The sequence below is a fragment of the Puma concolor genome, chromosome E2, assembly GCF_028749965.1.
Source record: "Puma concolor isolate L17-30 chromosome E2, mPumCon1.1.hap2, whole genome shotgun sequence".
Taxonomy (NCBI): Eukaryota; Metazoa; Chordata; class Mammalia; order Carnivora; family Felidae; genus Puma; species Puma concolor.
The window spans coordinates 37,624,505-37,650,868 of NC_141681.1; the positions used below are offsets into that span (position 1 = coordinate 37,624,505).

The 26,364-nt window shown below is 42.8% G+C and overlaps 1 protein-coding gene across 2 annotated transcripts in view; it reads left to right on the plus strand.

Moving 5' to 3' along the window:
• Positions 1–24,795, plus strand: part of MYLK3 (myosin light chain kinase 3) — a 44,732-nt gene extending 19,937 nt beyond the window's left edge. For both annotated transcript variants that reach the window (XM_086689527.1, XM_025920701.2), the window contains exons 4-13: positions 2,437–2,888; positions 5,185–5,290; positions 5,845–5,938; positions 6,362–6,471; positions 7,344–7,485; positions 15,275–15,345; positions 19,791–19,919; positions 21,116–21,268; positions 22,217–22,349; positions 23,889–24,795. In XM_086689527.1, coding sequence (XP_086545653.1) covers positions 2,437–2,888; positions 5,185–5,290; positions 5,845–5,938; positions 6,362–6,471; positions 7,344–7,485; positions 15,275–15,345; positions 19,791–19,919; positions 21,116–21,268; positions 22,217–22,349; positions 23,889–23,948 — 1,450 coding nt within the window. In that variant the 3' untranslated portion in view covers positions 23,949–24,795. The remainder of the gene's footprint in view (positions 1–2,436; positions 2,889–5,184; positions 5,291–5,844; positions 5,939–6,361; positions 6,472–7,343; positions 7,486–15,274; positions 15,346–19,790; positions 19,920–21,115; positions 21,269–22,216; positions 22,350–23,888) is intronic.
• Positions 24,796–26,364: the final 1,569 nt, after the last annotated feature.

Genomic DNA, 26,364 nt, shown 5'->3' on the forward strand with positions numbered 1-26,364 from the left:
TCCCTTCCCTGGGCCTGGCATAGGGAGGGGCGCTGCTGTCTGTGTACTGTGGTGACTGGCAGGGAAGCCCAGATGGTTTGTCTGCCTTTGTTCTGGAAGGAAATGAGAGCCTTAACCGGCCAAAAGGAGGGAATCCTGGCAGGCATCCCTGGATCCTGGCCAGGGCTATAAATATGGAATCTAGGGATAGGGATGAACTTGCCATGAACTTGTTAGGGTCCTCAAAAAGATTCTGCATTAGGGGGAAGGTAGGTTGATTGGCAGTGGCTGCCTGTCTAGAGGATCCTGAGGCCCTAGCTGCAGTTGGAGGGACATGGTGCTGTAATTGATTAGTCATGCCTGCCCTCTGCCCTGGGTGTGCTTTGCAGGAGGAGGAAAAACGTTGGATACTCAGTGACATGGGAATGCATGTCAGTGCATTTGGGGCATCCCATGCCCTGCTGGGTATGAAGACCAAGTAGGACAACAGTGACTCGTGGCCTTATCAGCTGGCCACCTGACCACCTGGATACTGTTCCAGCAACTGGCTTCCTGCAGTTTCCTGTGTCCTTCAGTTGAGATGAGGCCTGAGCCAGGCTTGGATGCCACCTTCCCACCCTACCTTGACATCACCAACCCATATTCACTCCCGAGGGCCACGGTGCAGGGACTTTTTGCCTAAGTCTGGCTGTGGACAGGCTTGCACAGAATCAGTGCATTTAGGAATAGGCACTGCTTTCAGAGGACCTGCTGCAGCTCAGGGAGGGGCTGGGCTTTCGACTGCTATGGAAAAGCCTCACTTTGTTTTTTCATTATGGTAAAAAAACATGTAACATAACATTTACTAAGTTAACCATTTTTAAATGTGCAGTTCAGTGGTATTAAGTATATTTGGGTTGTTGTGACACATATCTCCAGAACATTTTCATCTTGAAAATCTGAAACTCTACAACCGTCAAACAATTCTTACTAACCCCACCCTAGATCCTGGCAACCACCATTGTACTTTCTGTCTCTGAACTTGACTACTGTAGGTACCTCATATAAGTGGAATTATATAAGTGGAAGCAGAGCTTTTGTGCCTGGCTTATTTCACTTAGCATAATGTCCTTGAGGTTTATCCAGGTAGTAGAATGCAACAGGATTTCCTTCCTCTTTAAGGCTGAATAATTTTCCACTGTATGGATATTACACATTTTGTTTATCCATTCACCCATTGATGGACACCTGGGTGGCTTCCACCTTTGGCTGTTGTGAATAATGCTGCTATGAGCATGGGTTTGGAACTTAAGAAGTGGGATTGCTGGGTCATTTGGTAGGTTTTTTTTCTAAATTTTTGAGGAACCACCTTCCTGTTGTCCACAGCAGCTGGACCATTTGGGTCTCACTTTGGGACCTTTCCCCACTTTGTGGAAACTCAGCACTTCTGCAAGGTATCAATGTCTCTGTTTGACAGAAGAAGGAACTGGCACTGGCCTTGTCCAAAGTTGTCCAGCAACATGGTCCAGAGCTAAGACCAGAAAGGAGGCTGCCTGGCTCCCTCCTGAGACTTAGTCCATGCCAGACCCTCACTGCCTCACCCCCACCCCAACACACATACACCCTGGCAGTGAGTTGTGAAGAACAATCAGAGCAGGGGCAACTCTGAGAGGGAGGGTCCGAACCCCTGGGGGTCATAGCTCCCAGGGTCAGGGTCCTTCCTTCTGAATATTGTCAGGGTTCAGAGGGCCTTCCTGACCTCCATCTGGGCCCCCAAATCCAAATGTCACAAGGTCTGGGCAATGAGAATGGATGCAGTGGGCTCTGTGGCATTGCCGGGGTGCAGCAGGGTCTGTGAGGAAGTGGAGCTGCATCTCAGCTCTGCGGACCTGCCCAGCTCAGCCAGAACCGTTTGTTCAAGAGAAATAAGAAGTCCAGTCTCTATGAGCATTTACCTGATTTTAATAAAATATGTCTGACCTGGGGCTTCCAGTGTGATATTTGACTTGCTTCACCCTTTCTTCATTTAACTGAAAGGGAAACTGAGGCCTAGAGAGGGTGGGAAGAGCCCAGGTCTTCTGCCTCCAGGCCACAGTCCCCCTGGGGCAGAAGCAGGTTTCCAAGGACTTCAGAGGCAGCTGGTGCTCACTGTCCAACACAGGTTACATCAGTCTTCCTCAGACACTCATCCCCTGGAATTCTGTGAGCAAATGGTACCATCTCACTGAATCCAGCCTCTCCCAGGTGTCCTGTCTGTGCAGAGGTAATCAGGGTATCCGGAGAGGCTGGGGTTGGGGTCTGCTTGTTTCAAACACAGTCTACCTTACTATTATAACAACCTGAAGGACCCTTTTTATGGATGAGAAAACTGAGACCAACAGGCCGTAATCATTGAGTGGCAGCAGCAGGCATTTGACCCCAGGTCTGTGGTGACTCAAAAGTCCTTGGTTTTAAGGCCTTATTTTATCTCTGCTCCAGGATCTCCATCCATGTGCAGGAAACAGACACCCCTGGGGAGCTGCTTGTGACACGAGGGGGCAGCCTCAGACACATACCCCCTGAGGAGGCTCCAGCGGCTGCCTATCCAGGTGAGCAGGACCCACCTGGGCCCACTCCCCAGACCCCTGTGACCAAGTCAGAAAAACAGATCCCAAAAGGAGCTGGAAAGATTTCCCCACTGCGGAAGCAGAGCAGCGATGAGGGAACAAAGGCAGAGGAGAAGCAGGGGCCTGGGGCTGAGTCCACCGTGGGACCAAGAGGGGCCAGGAGGAACATGGGAGACCATGCTGGATCCCTGGGCTGGCAGCAGGACAAAGACCCAGGGACAGGACACCCTGAGCCTGGAAAGGACTGCACATCCAGAGGCATGGGCAGAGCTGAAGCAGGAAGGAAGACCCCCCTGGGAGCCGAGGCTGGCAGCGTGGTTCTGGGTGAGTCCATTGCTGTGTGCCTGGTAAGTGGGTTTGGGGGACCTACACCCAGGGGACCTTTCTGCTTTCAGGGCAAGAGAATGTGGGTCTGGGGGAGCCCAAGACTTAGAACAGCCTGCCAGTAACTGCTGGAGCTAAAGAGCAAGGGCTGGAGATACAGCAGGCTGGATTTGGAGTGACTGTAGCAGTAGGGGAGCCCTGTGGCTCAACGGGGTGGATTTCTCCAAGCCACCAGCCCACCTGAGCTCTTCACCATTGGTGTCATTCTGGATTGAGCCAGAGAAGGCTCCTGTTAAAAAGAACTTCTATTAACTAATGGACCCATTATCTGCCACCATGCCCAATGAGTAAGTTCTCATCCTGGGGTATGGAAAGGTGTAGTGAGGATCCCAGTAGTGGTGGGAAACATCCTTGTGTTCATGTGACTGAAATGCCCTCAACTGTTTCAGCATTAGGGTCCTACCCTCCTTGGTGTAAACCCTCATCTCATGAAGGCCAGCAGAAAGGCCACCCTTTGCTGGTTTCCTGCCCTGGAATTTCTGGAAGTCCCTGAGGAAGGGCTGCAGGTCATCTGGGGCCCCTTGCCACTTCTGGACTCCGCAGTTGCCCTGTCATAGTGACATCTCTAGTTGCTTCCTCTCCACCTGTACGACTTGGTCCAAATGTGGACAAGGGCTTCCTTTAATTCTTTTTTTTTTTTTTTAAAGTTTAAAAAAATTTTTTTTTCAACGTTTATTTATTTTTGGGACAGAGAGAGACAGAGCATGAATGGGGGAGGGGCAGAGAGAGAGGGAGACACAGAATCGGAAACAGGCTCCAGGCTCTGAGCCATCAGCCCAGAGCGCGACGCAGGGCTCGAACTCACGGACCGCGAGATCGTGACCTGGCTGAAGTCGGACGCTTAACCGACTGCGCCACCCAGGTGCCCCAGGGCTTCCTTTAATTCTTGAAACACAGCTGAAAGCAAACGGAGTCTCCAGAATCTTTTCTGAGGCTTGGAATGGTGATAAAGCCAACATGAACTCAGGGCTCTCTGTGTGCCAAGACACGTGCATTTGTGCAGGCATTTACTCCCACAGGCCTGTTGAGTGGGGATAAATGGAAATACAAGAGAGGTCAAGGAACATGCTCAGGGCCAGAGTCAGTGTTGACAGAGCCAGGATCTAACCCTGACTGGCTCTGGAACCATGTGTACAAACCTCATGGCTCTGCAGCCACTCTGAACACTTAGTGTGCAGCAAAGAAACTGCAGACCAAATTCTAGATTTGGAATCCCTGTGACACACACTCAGAATCCCAGCTTTTCTAGGGTCCCAAAAAAATAGCAGCTGTAGCAACAATAGCCCATATATATTACCTTTGTGGCCCAGGGCCCACGGTTTGCTTTGCAGATGCAAAAAAAGAATAAGCAATATTCTCTCAAGGCAAATTCAAACTTCTGTTCTGGGGAGCAAAGAGTATTTTTACTAAGACAAACTAAGCTGTGTTTGCACTGCACCGGGTGTATGGTTTCAGAGGTATGAGAGCTGGGGGTGGAACACTCTGAGTGAACTATGACAAATCCAGACAAAATTTCAACCCAGGCCGCTGACTTCCCACCACAGTCCTTAATGCACAAACCAGCTTCAGTCATTGTGTTTGCTGTTTTGCTTCATTCCTGTGCTTTATTTCATGCAACACTTCTAGATTCCTATTACCTCTGAAGGACAAGATTTTTCAAAAACACTCAGACATTTTTATCTTTCCACCTGCTGGTGTCCTGTTTCCCCCTCCATTCCCCAGATACCACCAAACCCCTCTGAGCACACCTGCTACAGGCTGCATCACAGGCTACTTGCCCTATCAGGAGATCAGAGGGTGCAAGAAGAAGAAGGGTGGGTGTTTGTCTCCAGCTGCCTCCCTGTCACACTAGCGTCACTGATGTCCACAGCCCTGCCTGGACCTTCAAACATAGTCCTGTCATTAAATTCTCTCAATTACCCCATTCAAGTGCACCTTCTGTTTCCTGCTGACTATACTGATCCACCGTGGATCCCCTTTTAACTTCAATGAACAGACTGGGTATAACTTCTCCATCTTTCAAAGAGCACTGTTGTAGGTGATGGGAGACCTGGGTTTGAATCCCATCTGTCACTGACTTGCTGTGTGACCTTGGGCTAGTACCTCACATCTCTGAGACTCAGCTTGCTCCTCTGCTGAGTGGGTGACTCCAATGAGGTGTTCCTTGAGAAGAGTGAAGGGCTTCTCACTTAAACCAACCACTTAGGAGGCTCACAAGGTGTTGTCTCCCAAACAGATGACAGTCCAGCCCCACCAGCCCCTTTTGAACACCGCGTGGTGAGTGTCAAGGAGACCGCGACCTCAGCAGTTTACACAGTGTGCCAGCATGACGTCTTGGGAGGGTAGGTGGGCTTCCACCTTGATGAGAGAGTGGGAGCAAGAGGCTTGGGGGCAGAGACACTTGGAGACCTTATATGGCATGCTGTTGGATGCTTCTCAGGAAGGGGTTGACCAGGAGCCAAAGCCAGGAGTGGTATATATACCACACAGTGTACTAGGAAATGGACAGTCCACAGAGAGTAGGTGAAGAGAATACCTCTAGAGTGCAGAAGAGCCCACATGGTGTGAGATGAAGTATAGGGTGCAGGAGGCCCACACAGTATGGGCATGGGAACCATATACTAGTGGTGGTAGGGCAATCTGAGTGGTGTGGAATGAGGGAGGTAGTCCCCAGGGTATAGATAGATACTTTATGAGAGGATGAAGAAGGTCTTCTCTAAGTTTCAGGATAACCAATGTGGTGTTGGGGTGATGACTATAGTACCTCTGGGGTGCAGGATAATCCCATGGTGTTTATGGACAGAGGGCAGGACCAGAAAGTCCAGGGTACAGGATGGCCCACCATGTATGGAGTGAGCCTGTTGGGGTCTCAGTCTGCTGTGTCATGTTCCTGCAGGGGCCGGTTTGGCCAGGTCCACAGGTGCACAGAGAAGTCCACAGGCCTCTCACTGGCAGCTAAGATCATCAAAGTGAAGAGTGCCAAGGACCGGGTGAGGCATCTGCCCTGGACCAGCTGGTGCCTTGGGCCAAGTTCAGGGCTCCTATACTTCCTTATTGGACCCTTGGCCCTACACTTCCCCAGCCCCCTGCATGCTGATCAGGAACCCTGCCACCTTCCCTGCCTCTTTTCCATGAGTCCCACACTCTGCCCAGCACATCACCTCATACCTTGGACAGCAGGGTCCCTCTGGATTTCCAGGCTTCCTTCTTGGACCTCAGGTTTCCTATATGTGGAACGGTGGGTCTGTTGTAAGAACCTGGTTTGGGTGCTGAGTCGGAAACCTGATGTGAGAGTAGGAAATGAGGAAACAGGGTGGGCATGCACCTTGGAAGGGCATGTGTCTTGGGAGGTACAGCTGGCTCATCTTCCTGACCCATTTCTTGGAAACTCCTCTCCCATCCGACTCCACAAGGAGGATGTGAAGAATGAGGTCTACATCATGAACCAGCTCAGCCACGTGAACCTGATCCAGCTCTATGATGCCTTTGAAAGCAAGAACAGCTTCACCCTCGTCATGGAATAGTGAGTGTCTCAGGAGGTGGAGCAGTGGCTTCTCTGTGGGCCCAGACTCAGTGCTGGGGCTTGGAGCCGTGGTTCTAGGCAAAGCTCTCCCTTTCCCCTCCCCTCTCTGGGACATCTAAGGAATATCATCACCTCCAATATGCAGCATGGAGGACAAAGTCATTTGTCATAAACCAGCAGTAAACCTGACTGGCCTGTAGATGTATGTTGGTTTAGCGTCCACAATTTGTAATAATTTTGATTTAAGCATTAACAATTGGAAATTGGGAAATTTCACATTAAAACCCAGATATCTTGCTTTTCTTACAAATGTGAACAATCTAGTAATGTTGGACCTGCGTTTCAGCTGGAACTGGTGTGCTGGAGCTCCTACTTGCTGACTCTGTAGACAGGGTTGCCAGTCTCCCATTTGACACAGTCCCCACCACTCCCAACCACCCCTGAAGCTGAGATCAGGGCCTCAGAGGCCATTTATTTTTGTGCTTGTGTTGCTATTTTCCTTCTGGTAGGGTTTGTAATATCATGGCATGGCATGTCTCTACCAAGAGTGAAAAAACAACATTGTAGCCAAATAAGTTTATAATCTTGGCACAGAGTCACCAGAGTGAGCCTGGATCATCAACATTGAAGACAATCCCCAGGATTCCCTTTGGCCCATCAGTTTCTTTTTACCACCTGCACTCTGAGCTGGCAAAGGGCCAGAACAAAGATCTCCATAAAAACCCCAGATGGCAGTGGCCCTCCTTAATCCCTCCTTAATCGTAACCCTTGGGCTTACGTGGGTTGGCCTTTTGAACCTTGGTGATATGAGTGGACAAGTCCTCTGGGAGCCTTGCTCAGGCCAGTGCCTACCTCTCTCTTTGCCCTGGCAGTGTGGATGGAGGTGAACTCTTTGACCGGATCACAGAGGAGAAGTACCAGCTGACTGAACTGGATGTGATCTTGTTCACCAAGCAGATCTGCGAGGGTGTGCATTACCTCCATCAGCACTATATCCTGCACTTGGACCTCAAGGTCAGGCTCCACCTGGGCATGTGGTGGGTGGGCCTCCAGGGTTCCTGAGCTTCTGCTGCTTTCTTACCTTAAAGAACTCTATCAACAGACCAAATGAGTCATGCTGCCTCTCTGAACCTCAGTTCTTCCACTAAAATGTGGATAATTGTAACTCTTTAAAGTGTTATTTGAAGATTAAATGATACAGTGACCTTCTTTTCTTTAAAAATATCTTGGGGCGCCTGGGTGGCGCAGTCGGTTAAGCGTCCGACTTCAACCAGGTCACGATCTCACGGTCTGTGAGTTCGAGCCCCGCGTCGGGCTCTGGGCTGATGGCTCAGAGCCTGGAGCCTGTTTCCGATTCTGTGTCTCCCTCTCTCTCTGCCCCTCCCCCGTTCATGCTCTGTCTCTCTCTGTCCCAAAAATAAATAAACGTTGAAAAAAAAAAATTAAAAAAAAAATCTTTAGAGAGAGGCAAACCAAGAAACAAACCATTAGCGATAGAGAAGAAAATGATGGTTACCAGATGGGAGGTGGGGGATGGGTTAGATGGGGGATAGGGATTAAGGAGGGCACTTGTGATGAGTACCAGGTGTTGTATGGAAGTGCTGAATCACTAAATTGTACACCTGAAATCTTATACTGTATGTTACCTAACTGGAATTTAAATAAAAACTTAAAAACATTTAAGATTAGTTTTAAAAAAATTAAAATAGGAACATATGCTGTGGTAACAAATATAGACAATATAGAAATGTATAAAATACACAGTAAAAGTTCTTCCCATCCAGTGTCCATGCTAAGAGGTCTTCTCTATTAGCAGTTTGGCATGATACACAAATATATACAAAAGTGATCATGCTATATACATCCTGTTTTTAAACTTACCTTTTTTTCAGTTAACAGTACATTATAGACATCTTTTCTCATTCTCTTTAAGGGCCATGTGATATTCCAGTGAGTGAATGTGTTACACTCTCTTTTGTCTACTAGGATCATCCTAGGAGTGTCATGCCTGGCTGGTAGTAAGCACTTGATACATGGCAGCCATTTCTATGGTTTCCTACTCAGCTGGGCAAGCAGGAGGGTGTTTTTCAACAACTCCTTTCAGGAATTTCAGTGGCTCCCCACAGAAGGTGGGAAGTAGGTTGGCCAGAACTTTGTGGGTGCACATTGCTTCTTCTGACCATCTTTTCTGATTGACACCAGATTGTAAAGTTGGACTTCTTAGAAAAATGGTAGCGATAATAGGGAATTGACCTCTGGCTTCCCAGATTCCTACAGCTAATTCCAAGCCCTCTGGATTAGCTGCTCTGTGAGGTTGGCAGTTGGGGGAAGCACAGGCTTCAGCTCTGTGGTTCTGGGTCAAAGACCTGCCATTGGGGCAACGCTGTGTCTCTGCAGCAGGAGTTGATTATTGCAAAGGCCCATTTCCCAGGCAAAAGTAGGGCTTGTGTTGGTTCAGTTCCTTCATGGCCAAAAGATCTTGCCTAAGTTCCTTGATCATATTGATTGATCTTGCATAAGCTGATCAGTTGCAAAATGGGGAATAATAGTATCTTCCTCTTAGGGGTGTTGCATGGGTTAAAGCATGGAGAAAAAGCCCCAGAGCTGCTGTCCCATACAATAACCATAAGCCCACATGTGGCTATTAAATACTTGGAATGTGGCTAGTGTGACTGAGGAACTGAATTTTAAATTTTATTATTTTTAATTTATTTAAATTTAAAAACTGTCAGTTTAGTTATTGGTAAACTTTTAAGTATATTTGGGATGACTTCACTATGTGAATTTCCTTTTCACCTATAAATTTTATGAAATTTCAATACAATTAATTCATGAAATCTAAATACATCTAAAATATTTCTGATGAAAATTTAGTATCTGAATTGAAATGTGCTGTAAATATAAAATACACATTAGATTTCTAAGTCTTAATATGAAAAAAGAATGAAAAATATCTCATTAATGTTTTTCATATTGATAACCTATCAAAATGATGAAATATTGGACATATTGCATTAAATAAAATATATTATTGAAGTTGAGTTTTAGAAAATATTTTAAGATGAATGAAAATGAGAACACAACATACTAGAACTACAACATACTAGGATGCATCTAAATCAGGAGGAAATTTGTAGCTGCAAATATGGATATCATCTCAAATCAATAATTTAACATCCTACCTTAAGAAAGTAGAAAAAGAAGGCAAGTTACACTCAAAGCAAGCAGAAGAAAGGAAATACTAAAGATTAGAGCAGAAATGAATGAAACAGAGAATAGATAAACAACAGAGAAGGGATGGGGGGGTGAGCTAAATGGGTAAGGGGCATTAAGGAATCTACTCCTGAAATCATTGTTGCACTATATGCTAATTTGGATGTAAATTAAAAAAAGAAAAAACAACAAAGGAGAAAATCAGGGGCACTTGGGTGGCTCAATCAGTTAAGCATCCAACTCTTGATTTTGGCTCAGGTCCTGATCTCAAGTTAGTGAGATAGAGCCCAGCATTGGGCTCCATGCTGACAGGGTGGAGCCTGCTTGGGATTCTCTCTCTCCTTCTCTTTCTGCTTCTCCCCTGCTTATATGCTCTCTCTCTCTCTCTCTCTAAGTAAATAAACAAACAAAAACCAATAGAGAAAATCAATGAAACCAAGAGGTGACTCTTTGAAAAGATCAATAAATTGTTAAATCTTTAGCTATATTGGCCAAGACAAAAGGAGAAAATAAATTACTAAAATCAGGATTGAAAGAGGGACATCACTACTAGCTGTAGTGATGAAAACTGTAGAAAGAAAAGATTATAAAGCAATAATGTCAAAAATTGTATGCCAGCAAGTTAGATAAAATGGAACAAATCCTAGGAAGACACAAACTACTGAAAACTGAAAAAAATAGAAAATCTGAATCAACCTGTAACAAGTAAAGAGATGGAATTAATATCAAAAATCACCCACAAAGAAGAGCCTAGGCCCAGTTTAATTCTACCAATTTAAAGAAGATCTAATTTATGTGTTTTTCTAAATGTTTATTTGAGAGAGAGAGAGAGAGAGAGAGAGAGAGAGAGAGAGAGAGAGTATAAGCAGGGGAAGGGCAGAGAGGGAGGGAGAAACAGAATCTGAAGCAGGCTCTAGGCTATCAGCACAGAGCCCGACACGGGGCTTGAACACATAGACTGTGAGATCATGACCTGAGCTGAAATGGACACTTAACAGACTGAGCCACCCAGGTGTCCCTAAAGAAGATCTAATTTAAAGAAGAATTAATACCAGTTCTTCACAAACTCTTCCAAAAAATAGAAGATAAGGGAACACTTCCTAACTCATTTTATGAGGCCAGTCTCATCTTGAAACCAAACTGGACAAAGATATCACACACACAAAAAAACTATAGACCAATATCCCTTATGAATATATATGCAAAAATCCTCAGTAATATATTAGCAAACTGAATACAACAACATATAAAAAGGATTGTACACATGACAAAGTGGGATTTATCCTAAGGATGCAAGGTTGGCTTAACATATGAAAGTAATCAATGTAATATGCCACATCAATAGAATATAGGACAAAACCACATGATCATTTCAATAGATGTAGAAAAAGACTTAACAAAAACCAGACAACTTTTCATGACGAAAACACGGAATGAACTAGGTATAGAAGGGAACTTTCTCAGCTTGATAAAGGCCATCTATGGAAAACCCACAGCTAATATTATACTTAATGGTAAAAGGTTGAATGCTTTCCCCTTAAGATCAGGTACAAGACAAGGATGTCTGTTCTTGCTGCTGCTATTAAACATTGTACTTGAGGTTCTTACCAGGACAATTAGGCAAGAAAAGAGGTAGAAAGCATCCCGATTGGAAAGGCAGAAGCAAAACTGTCTCTATTCACAGATGACATGATCTTGTGTATAGAAAATCCTAAGAAGGGTGGAGGGAAACTATTAGAACAAATACGCAGGTTCAGCAAAGTTAAAGGATATAAGACAAATGTATAAATATCAATTGTATTTCTATATACTAGCAATCAATAATCTGTAAATAAAATTAAGAAAAAGATTCCATTTACAATACAGTAGTCCTCCCCTTATCCCTGGTTTCATTTCCCATGGTTTCAGTCACCTATGGTTGACCAGTTCAGAAGCAGATGATCCTCCTTCTGACATACAGTTAGAAGGTCAATAGCTGCCTAACACTGCATCATAATGCCTATGTCATTCACCTCACTTCTTGTCATCACATAGGCATTTTATCGTCTCACTTCATTCCAAGAAGAAGGCTGAGTATAGTGCAATAAGATAGTTTGAGGGGGGCACATTCACATAATTTTTATTAGCAGTACATTTTTATTTATTTTTTATTTTTTTAATTAAAAATTTTTAAATGTTTATTTATTTTTGACAGAGAGAGAGAGACAGAGCATGAGCGGGGGAGGGGCAGAGAGAGAGGGAGACCCAGAATCTGAAGCAGGCTCCAGGCTCTGAGCTGTCAGCACAGAGTCCAACGTGGGGCTCGAACTCACAGACTGCGAGATCATGACCTGAGCCGAAGTCAGATGCTCAACTGACTGAGCCACCCAGGCACCCCAGTAGTATTTTTATAATTGTTCTGTTTTATTATTAGTTGTTTTTATCTTACTGTGCCTAATTTATAAGTTAAATTTTATCATAGATACGTATATATAGGAAGGAACATAGCATATATAAGGTTTGGTAGTATCTGTGGTCTCAGGCATCCATGGGGGGTCTTAGAATGTATCCTCCATGAATAAGAGGGACTACTGTAATATATAATCAAATAAAATAGTTAGGAATAAATTTAACAGGTGAAGTGCAAGATTTATTTTCATAAAACCACAGAACATTATTAAAAGAATTTAAAGAAGACCTAATAAATGAAAGACATCCTATGGTCATGGGTTGAAAGACAATATTGTGAAGATGACAATACTCTCCAAATTGATCTATAGATTGAACACAATCTCTGTCAAAATTGCAGCTGGCTTCTTTGCAGAAATCAATGAACTGATCCTAAAACTGAGATGGAAATTCAAGGAATGCAGAATAGCAAAAACAATCTTGAAAAAGAAAAGCAAGCTGGAGGATACACATTTCCCAATTTCAAAATTTACAGCTAAGCTACAGAAATCAAAACAATGAGTTATGTGTATAAAGATGAATAGATAACCCAATGGCATACAACTGAGAGTTCAAAACCAAACCTTTATATATTTGGTCAATTGATTTTTTGATAACTGTGTCATGACAATTCAATGGGGAAAGAATAATCTTTTCAACAGATGGTGCTACGATCCCATGCTTGGTATCCATATGCAAAAGAATACACTCATATTGTAAACAAAAACTAACTCAAAATAGATTGTAGACTTAAATGTAAGACCTAAACTTATAAAATTCTTAGAAGAACACCCAGGAGTAAATCTTTGTGACCTCAGATTATTAGGTGATGATTTCTTAGATATGATTCAAAAGAAAAAGCTAGAAAAGAAAGATAAATTAGACTTTATCAAAATTAAAAACCTTTATGCTCCAAATGATATCATGAAAGTGAAATGACAGCCCACACAATGAGAGAAATATTTCCAAACGATAGATTTGATAAGGGACTTACATCTATAATATATAAAGAACTCTTACACACCAATAATTAAAAGACAAATTAAAATGGGCACAGGATTTGAACAGACATTTATCCAATAAAGATATGCAAATGGGCAATAAGCACATGAAAAGTTCTCAACATCATCAGTCACTAGAGAAACACAAATCAAAATTGCAGTGAGATACTATGTTATATTCATTAGACCAGCTAAAAAAAAAAAAAAAAAAAAAGTGACAGACAATAAGAAGTGTTGGCTATGATGTGGAGAAATTAGAACTCTCATACATTGCTGGTAAGATTGTAAAATTGTGCATCCACTTTAGAAAACGGTTCGGCAGTTTTTAAAATGTTAAATGTAGCATCACCATATGACCTAGTCATTTTAACTCTAGGTATGTATTCAAGAGAACTGAAAACATAAGTTGACACCAAAACTTGTACATAAGTGTTCTTAGCAGCATTATGCATTATAGTTCCAAAGTGAAAACAGCTTGAATATTCACTAACAGATGAATAGATACACAAATATGGTACATCCATACAATGGAATATTATTCAGCTATGAAAAAGAATGAGGTACTGATACATACTACAACATGGATGAACCTTGAGGACATTATGCTGAGTGAAAGAAGACAGATGTAAAAGGCCAGCATTTGTATGGTCATTTATATGAAATGTCCAGAATAGGCAAAGCCACAGAGACAGAAAACATGTTAGTTCTTGCCAAGATTTAGGGGTGAGGGAGATGGAGAGTGACTGCAGATGGGTATGAGGTTGGTTTTTTTTTTGATGTGATAAAAATATTCTAAAGTTGGATAGTAAGGATTATTACATAACTCTGTGAATGTACTAAAACCCAGGGAATTTTACACTTTAAAAATGGTGAATTTTATGATATCATCATTATTATTTATATTTATTATTTATACTCCAATAATGCTGCTATAAATATTAAGTTCCTTATTTAATTTTAATTTTAATTTTAATTTAATTTGTTTAATTTTAATGTGGCTGCTGGAAAAATTTTAAATTATGTATGTAGCTCACATTATATTTCTATCAGACAGTGTTTTTCCAGACCTCATGAAGAAGACATGGAGACTTTAAATCTCCTGCTCCTATCTGAGGCATTCATTGCCTAATTCCATTGCACCAATAAAACCTTCTGTTGAGAGAAATAGTACCTGACATTTGCTTTGGAATCTGTACAGTGTTTTCATGCATGTGATTCAATCCTCATACCTTCCCAGGAGGAAAGCAGGAAGTGGTTATTATTCCCATTTTATTGATGGAGACACTGAGGTTTCAGGAATGGGAATGGACTCACCTAAGGCCACAGACCCAGATAAAAGACCCCTTGGCCTCAGGCACTGGGCCTTGGGTCTCCAGGGCATTTCTACCGTACACCCTATATGTGTACACCACCCTACCTGTATCCAAATTTGTTTTGCATAAGCAGCAAGCATCGTTCCAGGCCTCAGAGCTGATCTGAAGGACTTAAGAGGAGAAGCATCCCAAGACCACCATCTCTACACTGTGGGTCACAGCTGTCACCATAACATGGCAGACTGACTGACATTGAGCAGCTCTGATCTCCTTGACTGGAATTCTGAAGCTTTGGTTCCCACCCCTGAGATTCTGATGTAATTGGTCGGGGTTGGGGCCTGGACACTGGGACTTTTGAGGGATCCTCTGATAATTATAATGTGCAGCTAGGCTTTGAAACCATGACCCTGATCCAACAGTCTCAACACAAGCAGCTTGTGGGTCAAGTCTGCATCACAGAAGTGTTCTGTTTGACACCTGCACTTGGGTATATGTTTAAATTTGAGTTGCCAGTATTTAAAAGCATGGATTTTTCACATAAAAATATGTATTCTGGCTTCTCTTGAGGACTGGGGAAGTTTGGCAACTGGGCCTGCGTTCCTTCATTGTGACTGGTGGCTGGAGCTGCTTTTCACAGGGCAGGAGGCCACCAGTTCTCCACAGTCTACACAGTTCTTTAGTGTCTCACACCAGCCCACTTTGTTTTCATGATCTATATATCCCTGCAGGTCTGCCCTAGGCCATTTATTGTCTTGGAGGCTGGGAAACTGAGGTCTGTTGACATAAGCATGGGAGTTGACTCCTTCTTAGCTGTTGGCTGAGCTAAGCAGACATCTGTTTCTTTTCCAGCCAGAGAACATACTGTGTGTCAATCAGACAGGACATCAAATTAAGATCATTGACTTTGGGCTGGCCAGAAGGTAAGGGGGTTGTGGTTTGACACTTTGACAGAACTCCTTGGGAACTGCTTGTGGCTCTCTTGGATGTGGTTACAGTTCAGATAATTTTTGAGTTTTGGGACTGACACAGAAAACTTTTTCACTGAGAGGCTGGTGGCCTTCAGTTGTACACATAGGCCTTGTTACTACCCCAGGGGTGGCTTCATGCAGACTTTGCATGACTCTGCTTCTCCTTAAAAGGCTGTGGGATTAATTGTACTTCAAACCCCAGTGTGAGCAGAGAGGGTGGGACGGTTCAAGGAGTGCCACTGGGTGGGTGTCCTCAGATCAGTTCTATTCATCCCCCAGGCCTGGGGCCAAGGTGTGCTGAGCTATGTGAGGGATCTAGCACCTTCCCTGTCAGGAAGTGAGTGGTTTAAATAGGAAGGTGCATATGTAACAGTGTAGGGTGATGTTGGGGTATGTGGTTTGGGGCCACTCAAGACTGGTTAAATCTTGGTAAAGTGATGATAACATGAAATACTTGCTGACATGGGCAGTTAGGAAGGTTAAATGAAATAATACATAGAGAGTGCAGACCCATCCTATGAAGGTGGTTAGGTTCTCAAGTTTGAGTACATAAACATCATATATAATTTAAAAAATATCTTGAAGTCCCTTAAAATGTCCAAAGCCTGGTGAAGGACAGTATGTCCATAGTTTTACAAACCTGTCCAGACCAATGTATGATGAATGCCGTGCCTCTGCAGGGTTCTGCTCCCTGGCACGCACACCCAATGGTGCAGGATTTTAGCAATGGTAGTAACAGACCCTTCATATTGGGGAGGGAATGTCCCCCAAACCTTCAAGCATCCATAGTCTACAAACATGGCAACAGTTGTATGCCCATCCTCCAAGACTCCTCCAGAATTCTATTTCCACCAAGAATGACATTTCTCTGGGAATCACATATTTTCTAGGTAGGTCTTCACACCACAGCTGAATTTTCTTTAAATTTAAACTCTTTAAAATTTCTCTCACCCTGATGGTCATTTTCCACAAAGAAGTTGTTTTTGCCATTTTATCGGCCTAATGGTATCTTCCGCTCCATCCACAAGGGGAAGAAAGCAAAACCTTGTCCCAGTGGAGACAGCCACTTGCCTGAGCTCAGCCTCTGATATCCAGACCTGCCTCCCACAAGTAGCATTCAAAACCATAGTGGCAATCTTCCTGGGTCAAGTGGTAAATTTACCTCTTTGCAGGGGTCAAAGATGCATTTTCAGTGCCCCCATGATGGATGGGAGGCCACAGGTAATGTCATGAGAGTAACAGCAGAGGGAAGTTCATATCATCCTACTGTACCAAATGTACAGTACTGCTTTTCATGAACAGTGCCAAATCCCCCAACCCAAATGCTTCAAAATCACATTCAATTCATAATGTAAATAATTGTTTAATATTTTTGCAAATAATGTCTTATAAAGTTGGGATGCATCCTATACAATTGTGTGTCTTATACACTAGAGCAATGTCTCTGAATCTATTTTTTATTATCACTGCCTGGCTTCCAAAGAGACTTTTTAGACATTTCTCTCCTAATCGCCAGGCCCCTCCTCATGAAATTTAATGCTACAATTGTCCTTTGTATCTTTTTATGTTCTGTGGCCCTTTGGAAAGCCAGAAACCATTGTAATAGCTAAGACTTTTTGCCCTTCCAAGAATCGGTGTTCACCCCCTTGGGGTAATATTGTCTTCATCAGGAATGTACACCCTCCCAGATGTGTATTAGTACCCTCACAAATGCCAGATGTCCAGTTGCCAAATGAGTATTTACAGTGACAAACTGTGAATTCAGAGCAAAAATTAACCAGCTGAGGCTCCTGGGTTCTGGGAAGTCTCTGAGCAGCTAAAAAGGAGCGATGGACAAGGTGTTATCTGTGGGCGGTAAGATACTGGTAAATGTTTAACAATCAGTTGTAGGGGCGGGCAGGATGGGGATGGGGTTTGATTTGTAACCTTTGCTAATTTTGGCTGACTTCAAACTACTGACATGACATCACTGAATACAGAGTTGGGAGGAGATGTACACAATTGACTCTCATGCACCCATGAGAAGTGGCTCCAGCACAACACTGCTGGGGGTGAGGGTGAGGGTGGTGGGGGGGATGGGAGGGTGAGGGGCTGGGGTGGTGTCAGTATAGGATGTACACTGCACATGTGCAGGCTTTCTCGGGGAAGGTAGGAGCTGGGGTGGGGATGGGGGAGGGAGATACAGTGAAGATGAGGGCATTAATAGGGAGTCCTGAATGTCATGGCTAAGAAGCTGGAACATTATACTATAGGCCACTGAGTGTTGCCTGCTGGAGAGGTGAAAAAGGCTGTAGGTCAACTTACCAAACATCAGTTAGTCAAAATCTGAGTCATCCATCCCAAACTGTCTGATAAATTCATTAACATAGTCAAAGGCATTGATGACAATAATTTTTGCTGATGAACCAGAGGCAGAGAGCAAGTTCAAGAAAATAAACATGCAGAGCCACATTTAAGAGAAGGCCACCCACATAAAACTGGGCACTGGGGAAGTGCAGGTGTCTGGAACACGTGGTACTCAGGAAACCGCACTCAGCAGAGCTGTGCTGACAGAGTCACAGGCTCTGGCTGTGAGGCAAAAGGAAAACATCAAAAACATCCTCAACAGTCCAGCAAACTGGCCATTGGGCGAAAGGATCATTTGGCAAATTGGGTTTTGCCAAATTGGCCTGCTTCCTCGGAAGCAGGAACAATCTGTGGGGGAATGTGCAGGTTGAGCATATTTTATATGTCACAGGAATTAAATGTTTATAAAGAGGGAGGAAAAGCCAATTTTTTCCTGTAATACAAACCATAGAAAGTGAAGTTGTATTTCTGGGTGGAGCTATTAGAAGGTACTGAGATTGTCAGTGGGGTTATGGTCATGTAGGGGGCACATACGGATGTTCAGAGGCTGTGACATCCAGCAAGAGGGACCAACATTACCCCAGGTTGGGCAGTGAGAGCCATCGGTGGGTCTACGTAGGTTCATGTCAAGGGTCAAGGATAGGGACAGGACGGGAAGTTTACTCTTGGTCTCCAGAATGTTGCTCCAGGGCTCAGATTGGAATCCAAGCCTATTTCATCAGATCTTTTGGCAGGGAAAGAAGATGCCCACCCCAAACCTTGTGACGCTGCAACCTCATAGGTGACCCTATGGTCACAGAGGGCCTTATGCTAGGAATTTGGAGAGGGGGTCTTGGTGGATATTTTGACATTTAGGCTGAGTTACTGCCACAGTACTGCTGTTTAACAAATGATTCAAAACTGCAGAGGCTTAAAACAATCATTTATTCTCAACCACACTGGTGTGAATCACCAGTGGTGGGGGGTGGTACATGGTATTCTGGACCTAACTCACAGCAGCTCATGACAAGGAACCTGTAAACAGTTGTCAAAACACACCATTAATTAAAAAGTCCTCTGTCTCTGAATTTGACCACTTTTGGTACCATACCTAAGTGGAACTATATAGTATTTGGTTTTTTTGCAAATGACTTCTTTCACTTAGCATAATGTCCTGGAGGTTCACCCATGTTGTAGCATGTGTCAGAATAGCCTTATATTTTAAGACTGAATAATATTCCACTATATTATTACCTACCACATTATTATTATGTATTTTTATCTACCACATTTTACTTATGCAGTCATCCACTGATAGACACTTACTTGGGTTACTTCCTCCATTTGGCTATTGTGAATAATGCTGCTATGAACACAGGTATATAAATATCTCCTCATGATTCTGCTTTCAATTTTTGGATATATACCCAGAAGCGAGATTGCTGGATCATATGGTAGTTCTACTTTTAATTTTTTGAGGAACTGCCATACTGTTCTCCATAGTAACTGCACTATTTTACATTCCCACCAGCAAGGGTTCTAACTTCCCCCCACCCTAGCCAACTCTTGCTATTTTCTGATCTTTTGTTTGTTTGGTTGTTTTATAGTAGCAGTGATGTGCAGTGGTATCTCATTGTGGTTTTGATTTGCATTTTCCTGATGATTTGTGATATTGAACATATTTGCTTTTTCTAATTCTTACTGTCATCTCTCCAACAATAATGGTCACACTACCAGGGCGGACCTCCACAGAGAGCTGCTATCCAATTTGTTTGTGTTTGCTCATGTGGTTGCATGCCAAATAAGATACACTGATCTTCTCTCCTTTTGACATTGTAACTGCTAGGAGGAAGAGGACTATGGTTTTCTGATTCTCCCTAGTGACTTAGGAAAGTCTAAAGTTGGGGCCTGGGAGTATGATGATTATCCAGAAAACCACACGTGGTGGGATGTGAGGTCCAGACAACATGGCAGACAGGAAAGGTTGGGAATGTCTAGCTCTGACCAGGAATTAGTCCCAGGAATTCTCTCAGGGCTCACTCCCATGGTCCTCTGCATCCTGTTGTCCCCAGGTACAAGCCTCGGGAGAAGCTTAAGGTGAACTTCGGCACTCCAGAGTTCCTGGCCCCAGAAGTCGTCAACTATGAATTTGTGTCCTTCCCTACAGACATGTGGAGTGTGGGGGTCATTACCTACATGCTGTGAGTGCCCAGGAGCCTGGCTCCTAGTGAGAATAGGGGCCATCTGTTTTAGTTTGGGATCCTTAGAAGCAGAGAACATTTGAGTGTGGAGTCATTTATTTGAGAGCTGTTCCCAGGAAACGCCAACAGAGGAGTAAGGGAGTGAGATGGGAGAAGACACCAGTAAAGCATGTGTTATTGAGCACTTACCACTGTAGGCAACTGGAGTTGAATACTGTCGGGGAAGTCTGGGATCCATCGTGGAACAGCCCCTCACAGTTATTCTGAGGGGGGAGGGTGTAAGGGTGTTTATACACCAACTCTTACCAGTTATTGCTTGTGAGCTGGTCCTGAGAGCATTGGTTCCTTGAAACTTCTGGGTGGATAAAGCAGCTCCCACCAGAGAAGAAGCTCTCCAGCAAGGAAATGCATGTGCTATAGTACAAGTGGGGCTGGAGTGCACCAGAGCGTTAAGGAGAGGAGATGGACAGGGCAGAACACTGTCTGATGTATCATCTAACTTGTCCCTCCTGTCCTGTGCTTCCTGTTTTCTATGGACTGAGGGAGCAGAGTTAGCATGGACTGAGAGGAGATATGTACACAGACTAAGCATCCTTGTCTCTCTGTGAATTCCCTTGGTTATTTCCTCAGAGGTCCAATCAAGTCATGCTTTGCTCCCAGATTTGTCATTATGGCATAATTGCTACCTTGTGTCCCCACACTTTGTATGTGTGTACCTCACCAGGTGGGGGAAGTCTGAGGCCCGAGGCCAGCCAGAGTGTCCTATCTCTCTACCCTCACTCTAGAGGGACCTAATGAAGCCAGTTTTCCTTTGGCCCCTGAGGCCTGGAGTAATATTTAAATGAGCCAGGCTGTATCAGAGACATATTAGGATATTTTTAAATTAAGTTAACATGTATTTCATAAATGGACATATTGGATTGGGCCTCAATTTATTCTTAGGCTTCAGGCTAAGGGGAAAATAGGTAAGCATGATGGAGGATTTATTCAAACACTCTTCATGCCTCTAAATTTTTAGTCCTGCCACTTCCTCCCCTAACAGAACACACTGGACTATCTCCTGTTGAGAAGTAATAGGGGTACTTTTCTTTTGAATTCTGGTTAGAGCTGCTTGTACCTTGTAAGACCTCTATCCCGTCATTGCATTTTGGCAGATATGGCTTCTACATACTGACAGTCCTTTTTCTCCTCTGTAGACTCAGTGGTTTATCCCCATTTCTAGGGGAAACAGATGCAGAGACCATGAATTTCATTGTGAACTGTAGCTGGGAGTTTGACGCTGACACCTTTGAAGGGCTGTCAGAAGAGGCCAAGGACTTTGTTTCCCGCCTGCTGGTCAAAGAGAAGAGGTACTGTTAATTGCTTGTCATTCAGAAACCATTCTGATGGTGACCATCCATCTGGGTGCTGTGAAGATCAGGCTGGTGCTGTGCTTTCTCTGGACCAGTTCTGTCCAAGATTTCTTAGTCTGCTATGGCTTTGGAACAAAAAAGGTAACAGGGAAAGAGATGAAGGAAATAAAAAAATAAACAACAGGAGCATAAAATCTAGATAGAGTTTTAAAAAGGACCACATATATAAATTAGTCCTTGGTAAGTTATCAAGTAATCACTTTAATAGATTAATGTTGAAAAAAGGTTGAGATATGCAGATGTTATTCCCCAGAATAAGAGCCAGAAAACCTCATTTGTTGATAATGAAGACCTACTTAGTTTTCAGCAGGCATATCAAAGTCATGGGTTGAACCATGGAGTTTTCTGATACTCAGAGACTCAGACATAAAGAAATAATGGCAAATGACCCAGGGTGAGGCCCAAGAGTCTGAGCTCTGAGACAGCCCATAGTTCCCTGGCCTTTACTATTTTGTTCTTCTGATTGTGAAAAGTTATGAGTGGTAAAATATTTCTAATTCAAATGAACAAAAAGGACATCATTCTCTGGAAGGGGAGACAAGCTTCTTTCAAGAGTTATGTTCTTTTTCTTCTTAAGAGCAATTGCAGGCCCACCTGGCCTTCCTACTTCCTGCCTCAATTTCCCAGCTCTTTCTGGAGGAGGTGATTAATCACTGTGATACATTCCCTCTGTAGAAGGCAGTGAACATTTTTGTTGATGACTTTCTTTTACTTTTAAGGAAGGGAATTTTAGACATAAGGAGTTCCTTTTTAGTTTGTGGCATGAATCTGCTTGAATGATTAATCGATTCACTGATTAACACTTCCTACCCAGCTGAACCAATTTCTGGAAAACCAGAAAAGGCAACCCTAACTAAAAGTTTCAACCTCTGTTTGATTTCACAGTTGCAGAATGAGTGCCACGCAGTGCCTGAAACATGAGTGGTTGAATAATTTGCCTGCCAAAGCTTCAAAATCCAAAGTTTGTCTCAAATCCCAATTATTATTGCAGAAATACATGGCTCAGAGGAAATGGAAGGTATCTGTTTTGTTTGTTTTTTTAAGGTAGCATTTGTCTTTTTAATGTGTCCTTTGAAAGAAATGTTGCTAAGTTTTAACTTACATTTTCATTCTAAATAGATTATTTGGGAGGGAAAAAAAAGTCTCTTATATCAAAACCTGTGATCTTTTTTTTTTTTTTTTTTTTTTTTTTTTTTTTAATTTTTTTTTTTCCAACGTTTATTCATTTTTGGGACAGAGAGAGACAGAGCATGAATGGGGGAGGGGCAGAGAGAGAGGGAGACACAGAATCGGAAACAGGCTCCAGGCTCTGAGCCATCAGCTCAGAGCCCGACGCGGGGCTCGAACTCACGGACCGCGAGATCGTGACCTGGCTGAAGTCGGACGCTTAGCCGACTGCGCCACCCAGGCGCCCCACAAAACCTGTGATCTTGATTAAAGAATGCCACAGACCAAAACCAACTGGTATAAAGGTGGCATTTAGTTCATACTTATATGGACAATTGAAAGGACAGAATAAAGTTTGAGCATATGTTCTCAGTAACAGTAGTAGGGAAGTGCTTGGAACTTACTGCCTGAAGCTTGAGATCTGACTCCTCCACATTTCAGAAAGAGGGGCTGGGAAAGCCCTATTAGGTTTTAAAAGCTTCATAATTTTGTTTACAACAGAACCCTTTGGTATCATGGATATAAAAAGAAAAATTGCCTTCCAGGAAAAGTGGCTTTCCAACATATTGTTATCAACTCAGATCCTCACTAAAAAACAAAAATAAAAGCCTTTACCTAGAGAGCCAGTATATAAAAATATGTATACATACACACACATATGAAACAAAAACATCCCAGCCTTTGCTAAACAGAGTGAAATACACTCTGATATTTTCTGTTCTATGGTATTTGGTTTCATTAAAAAAAGTGCTGGTCATAACCCACCAAATTTTCATGACCCACTGGTGGATTTTTTTTTTAATATATTAAATTTATTGTCAAATTGGTTTCCATACAACACCCAGTGCTCATCCCAAAAGATGCCCTCTTCAATGCCCATCACCTCCCCTCCCCTCCCTCCCACCCCCTATCAACCCTCAGTTTGTTCTCAGTTTTTAAGTGTCTTTTATGCTTTGGCTCTCTCCCACTCTAACCTCTTTTTTTTTTTTTTTCCTTCCCCTCCCCCATGGGTTTCTGTTAAGTTTCTCAGGATCCACATAAGAGTGAAAACATATGGTATCTGTCTTTCTCTGTATGGCTTATTTCACTTAGCATCACACTCTCCAGTTCATTGGTGGATTTTGAATCACAATTTGAAAAGTCCCATTCCAGTGGGCTCCATTTTTCACAAGAAGAGGGTATATTTTCTCACTTCATAACTTGCTCTCAAATGCTCCAGAGTCATGGGGCTGTTCTACTGGAATTTTGCCACAAACTTGTTTTCCCCATTAGATTCTCAGTTTTGAACAAACCCAAGTGGCTAAACTTGCTTAAGTCCTTTTATTTCTTCTTAAAACAATTGGTCTAAAAATATACTTTTTATCCTTTTTTCCCCCTCTTTAACACCAAGAAACATTTCTACGTGGTGACTGCTGCCAACAGGCTAAGGAAATTTCCAACTTGTCCCTAATTCTCAACTCGGCTGCTCCCATGGGCCCAGAAGTTATGGACTGGTGGTGAAGTGATGACTCAAGATTTTTAATAATCCAGTCTTGTAATGATACTGATTTCATCTTTTTTGTAAAGAAAGGTTATGGCTGCTGCCTTCCTTGTGGGTGAAAAGTGGCTGTAAGGAAAGTGACCCGACCTTTTTTTTTCTGCCTTGTAAGATCATACTAAGTTGAAATGCTGTGTTTACTTCTCAAGTACACCTACTTTTGGTGATAAGTATAGGCATGCTTTAGGTAGGTAGGAAAGCTTCTACTTTGTATATGTCAAATTTAAAGTCTAAGCTTACTCTGATTAGAGAACTCAGTAGACTGTTACACAGGGGTATGTTATGCAGCGTTATCTCCTCCAGTACAAAGAATTCCTAGAATTTTGATTTGCTCAAGTGTGAGCTGACATTTTATTGTACTACCCTGTTCTTGTGGAAAGCAATGTAGATTTAGGGGTAGTGATCCTCAAATTTGTTTTAACTTGTGCTCCGTTTTGGGAAACAAACCATGCATCCTTTAATATTCTTTGAAACTTCAAAATACACCATATCACCTGTCATGGCTAAATCAGAACAATGATCATTTTGAATGTGCTTTTTAAATCCATACACATCTCCACCCTCTCCTAAGTGGTCCTATTCTGGCACTGGTAGTCTCACTTCTGACCTCCCTTCCTCAGATTTATGGTCTAGGAAGTCTGGACACTGATATGCAATATGTAAAAGAGATGTAAGAGTGTAAAATGATTTTCAGTCTTCTGAGAGAAACACAGAATGATACATCATGAGACAATAAACTGCTGTTCTACTGTTTTATGGATATACCACTTTTAATGTTGTCATTTAACTAACTTATAAAATGATTAACAAGAAGTACTTTATTATTTGAAAGTAAAGAATGCTTTTAATTTCCTCGCTTATAACCTGATTTTTGTGCTATTCCCATGAACTTCTCAAGTCAGCAGTTTTCTGTTTTTTTTTTTTTTTTTTTAAGTTTATGTATTTATTTTGAGAGAGAGAGAGAGAGAGAGAGTGTGCTTGGAGGGGCAGAAAGAGAGCGAGAGAATCCCAAGCAGGCTCCATGCCACCAGCACAGAGCCCTACACAGGGCTTGAACTCACGAACCATGAGATCATGATTTGAGCCAAACCAAGAGTCAGATGTGCAAATGACTGAGCTATCCAAGTGCCCCTCGGGTCAGCAGTTTTAATAGGAGTAGTTACTTTTATTTATTTATTTTTATTTTTTAATTTTTGAAAGAGAGAGAGCACAAGCACAGGAGAGGGGCAGAGGGAGGGATGGAAGGAATCTCAGGCAGGCTCCATGCTCAGTGTGGAGCCTGATGCGGGGCTCAATCCCGTGACCCTATGATCATGACCTGAGCCAAAATCAAGAGTTGTAGGCTCAACTGACTGAGCCACTCAAGAGCCCCAGGAGTACTTACTTTAATTTTTAATTAGCCATGCAACAGTTTCATAGGCTTTCAGGATTTTTGTTCAAATGAAGAACCCCCCTTTACCAGTTTTTGGCAGAGGAAACGGGTGTGGGGAGGGAGGCAGAAAGAGGTGAGGTGAAACCTGCTGCTGCAGTTCTCAAATTGTAACTTTCCTTGGAAGGCTAACTCTTGTCAGGAACTAAGATTTTCAGTACCAGCATATCTAGGCCTGCCAAGCTGGCCTAGTGAATGAACATCAGAAGAGATGGCTGCTGGAAACCTCCCTTTTGTAGGAGAATACAGTGATTTGGTAAAATACCTTATTTTAAATCAAGAGTTATTCTGTGGAAAGGTTTTATGAGGGCAGCCTCCAGAAGGAGCCACAGAGGTTATCTTACAGTTCTGTCAGGTACGATGAGTCTTACCTTCTTTGGGACTTCAGACTCTTGGTGCTATGAATCTTCTTCCCAGATAAATGTAGTTACCTTGATCTAGAGTAGCACTGTCAGAAATATATGAGCCATATACATAATTTTAAAATTTTGAATAGCTCCTCCAAAAAAACCTGGTGAAATTAATTTTAATAATTTAACACAGTAAGTCAAAATTATTATTTCAATTTATAATCAACATAAAAAACTATTAATGAGGTATTTTCTATTCTTTTTCTCACACAGAATCCCCAAAATCTGGAGTGTATTTTACACTTAAAGTACATTTCAATTCAGATACTAGATTTTCATCAGATATGCTTAGTTTGGATTTAGATTTCATGAAACTTACTGTGGAAAAATATAATCAGATACTCAAGTTGTTCAAAACACCTTAAATGTTTTCTAGTAGATATCCACTTTTACATTTAATTTAAATTAAATAAAGATAGAAATTCAGTCCTATAGTTGCATTAGCCATATTTTAAGTGCTTAATAGCCACATGTTGTTGTTAGTGGCTTC